Source organism: Suricata suricatta, chromosome 11 (assembly GCF_006229205.1).
Source record: "Suricata suricatta isolate VVHF042 chromosome 11, meerkat_22Aug2017_6uvM2_HiC, whole genome shotgun sequence".
NCBI classification, from domain to species: Eukaryota; Metazoa; Chordata; class Mammalia; order Carnivora; family Herpestidae; genus Suricata; species Suricata suricatta.
This window is the reverse complement of record NC_043710.1, coordinates 89,798,463-89,802,219: the sequence shown is the minus strand read 5'-3', so window position 1 is coordinate 89,802,219 and position 3,757 is coordinate 89,798,463. Positions and strand designations below refer to the sequence as shown.

The 3,757-nt window shown below is 38.2% G+C and overlaps 1 protein-coding gene across 1 annotated transcript; it reads right to left on the bottom strand.

Moving 5' to 3' along the window:
• Positions 1-327: 327 nt before the first annotated feature.
• LOC115306586 (olfactory receptor 147-like) lies at positions 328-1,257 on the bottom strand. The gene has a single exon (XM_029957070.1). It carries the CDS (start codon positions 1,255-1,257, stop codon positions 328-330), a length of 930 nt encoding a protein of 309 aa, XP_029812930.1.
• Between the last annotated feature and the right edge of the window lie 2,500 nt (positions 1,258-3,757).

Here is a 3,757-nt window from a genome sequence, read left to right as displayed (position 1 = left end):
CTAGTGTTACTTTACCTGACCTTTTGCAGAACCTTTTATCTTGTTCCAAAAGAAAAAAAGCAAAGTCCATAACGACAATGGAAAAACAGAGATAGACTTATTCATTAATGTTAAATAGTTAAACCGGTGGAAAAGAGAAGAAATTGCAAAATGGTGAGAAAAGAAATTATACTATTTAAAAATTGGAAACAAATTGAGAGAAGACTACAATTTCCTTCATCATGGTGACAAAGATACAGGATATGAAGGCTCCGCCTAAACTACTGTGATAAAAGAAACAAAATATACCAGCCCTATTACTACCTGCACAGGGACACTGATTTCTGATCAAAACCTGCTCCTACTGAGGGTTTTTTTCAGAGCAGTTTTAACATCTTTGTTTCTCAAGCTGTAAATGAAAGGGTTCATCAAGGGACCTACACTGGTATAAAAGACAGAAGAGATTTTCTCCTTATGCATAGATATAGATGATGGTTTGAGATACGTAAACGCACATGATCCAAAGAACAAGGAAACAGCAATTATGTGGGAACTGCAGGTGCTGAAGGCTTTGGACCTGCCCTCAGTGGAGCTGATGCGGAGGATGCTGGAGAGGATGGAAGCATAAGACACAAAGATGGTGACACTGAGCACAATCACATTGATGCCCACCACGATGAAAACCACCAGCTCATTCACATAGGTGCTTGTGCAGGAAAGCTGGAGCACGGGGTGGATGTCACAAAAATAATGGTTGATGGTATTTCCATCACAGAAGGTCAGTCTCAGCCTGAATCTTGTGTGGGCCATGGCATCAAAAAATGCCACCAAGTATGAAACAAGCATAAGGCTGGAACACACTTTAGGGGGCATGACAATATTATACAGAAGTGGGTTACAGATGGCCACATAGCGATCATAGGACATTGATGTCAGCACATAGCATTCAGAAATGATAGAAAAACAAAAAAAGTAGAGCTGGGTCATGCACCCCCTGTTGGAGATAATATTCTTCTCTGATGTAAAATTAATCAGCATTTTTGGTGTAAACACAGAAGAATAACAGAAATCTATGAAGGACAAATTGAAGAGGAAAAAGTACATGGGGGTTTGCAGGTGTGAATTCAGCCCAATTAGAGCTATCAAGCCCAAATTTCCCAACACAGTGACCACATACAAGACTAGAAATAGGCAGAACAGGAGGAGCTGGAGATGTGGTAGGTCTGTTAGCCCCACCAGAATGAATGCAGTCACAAAAGAACCATTTCCAGGAGTCATTCTTCTCCACGGGGATCTGTGAGCACAGAAAATCAGGATTACATTAGATGAAAAAACCAGCATTTCCCACAATATTGCATCCTAAAAAAGGAAATATAGGCTGGGTACATCTGAGACTAACAAATCTAGATCAATAAAATCTGCCTTTACCTCTATCATGAGACTGAGAAATACTAACTCCTCCTTTATTAGAGGTTTTGAGAAATACTAACTCATCCTTTATTAGAGGTTTATAAACTAAATATAGCAAAGAGTATCACAACTTAGCCTAAAGAGGGAAGTCCAGTGTTGCTATATGCAAACACAACTGCTAGAAAAACCAGGGGAGGAGGGAGAAGAAGGATGGACCAGGACAGAATCATCCTCCTCTGATCCTCCATTTCTTCATTCACTTAAGACTCCCATTAAGTAAATTTGGAAGCAGAGATCCTAGAACATTTGCTGGTCACTAATGCATACTAGACCTGATGTCAGGGGAACCAAGAATATTGTTTATTTCTTTTTTTTAATTCTTTAATGCTTATTTATTTTTTGAGAGTGAGAGAGAGAAACAGAACATGAGGAGGGGAGGAGAAGAGAGAGAGGAAGACACAGAATTTGAAGCAGAGTCCAGGCTCTGAGCTGTCAGCACAGAGCCCAATGTGGGGCTTGAACTCACGAATTGTGAGATCATGACCTGAGCCGAAGTCAGATGCTTAACCAACTAAGCCACCAAGGCACCCAACAACATTGTTTCTAATCCAAAACTAATGGACCACAGTTTAGAACAGGTTAAGATACGGCCTCATGTCACAGAATAAAATGGACAAATCCAGAAAAGTGAGGGTTCCATCCATGGAGAAGGAACTTACTGGTGGAGATACTGTACCCCTGCACTCCTTAAGTCTCTAAACATTCCTGACCTCCCTTTGAACAGATTCTTCTGAATCTCAGAATTGCACAAAGTAAAAATGAAAGTGGCATATCTTAAATCTTTAGATTTCCATCGCACAACAAGAGGGATGTTCATATAAATGGAATTCAAACACTCACCCTTCTTAGGCAAGAATATCCCAGTGTTTCCTTATTGTTTTTCTTTTTTACCGCAGAGGTCCTGGAGGGTCAATTTCAGGTTCTGAGGCTTTGTTCCCTTTAATTCTAACAGGATACTGCATAGATGTAATTTCAGATACGTCCTAGAAACCTTTCCGAACTATAGATCATAATTTCTGATGATTTTCTTCCTCTGGTTTATCTTTGTATTTTTCTCAAACAACAAAGAGAAATAAAATCTTCATTATTAGCTCATTTGCCATTTGATAAGGTACACACGGTTGAATGTGAGTTTAATGATACAAAGTACCTGGTTATAAACAGAATAAAGCTTGTGCAGTCATTTCCCCTCGAGAATAGATTCTATGCATAAAGGGAAATAGGATTGTATTTATACTTTCGACCACGTATCTGTCATTAGTTCTTTAGGGACTCAAAATTTATTCAAGGTTTCTCATTACTCGTGGGATTATTTATCTTCCAAGACAAAGCCAAAAATGAACTCCCATCTCCCCTGTCATCCTCACCTCTGAAAGGAAATCCATTATACATTTCTCTCTTTCTTCCCAAATCCTAAATGGAAAATCTTCTGCAAGCATTCTGCCTCTAAGATTCTTTATTTCTTTATCTGAAAAATTTCAATATGGAGCATCTCAGGTCAATTTTCTCTTCCTGGGATATCTCTAAAAATAATTTTAGTGCCATATATCCCTCTGAAGTTTCTTTTTAAATACCTACTGGAAATTTGTATGTGACCATTCTCCTGGGACTTTTGTAACATTTCAATAACTGAGGTCATCCATTTCTTCTCACCACACACACAAACAAGGGCTACAGAGTTAGAGTGTATATATACATCCCACCACCACTCTTACTAATAATACCCCAGGCAAATTATTTAACCTCTTTCTTCCTCTGGTTTATCTTTGTAAAATATAAATGGTAAAAAAAAAAGGGGGGGGCATCATTTTCATTAAATTGTTATACTGATTAGATTACAAAATGTACGTAAAATGGCTAAAACAGTGCCTGACCCATGGCAGATAGTCAATTAACGCCAGCTGTTATTACACGGTGTCTCATAAATTTTGAAACAACCTCCATCATAACACTCATCATTTTCCCTTTAATTCCTCTGTTCTTCAATAACTATAACTTCTATAAGAATAAAAATAATTTTTGTCTATTTTTTAGGTACAATACAGTGTATAGAGTAGGAGCTCAAGTATTTCTGAAAGTGATATTGTTCTCTCGTTTCAAACCTTCAGAATATTTTCCACAAGACCCACATGCTAAGCCATATAGTGTACAACCACAATGACATCCACCCCTTTCCTTCAGCCACCACAAGAATGGAGGCAGTGGTTAGGTTTTTAACTTAACTCTCCTATTGAACTATAGTGGCTTCTAACTATTTTCTAGCATTTCCACATACACCCTCTTATTTAACCATCCACATTACTGCTAG

Excerpts from the sequence above, each read along its gene's own strand:
- LOC115306586 (XM_029957070.1), bottom strand. The coding sequence starts at position 1,257 with ATGACTCCTGGAAATGGTTCTTTTGTGACTGCATTCATTCTGGTGGGG.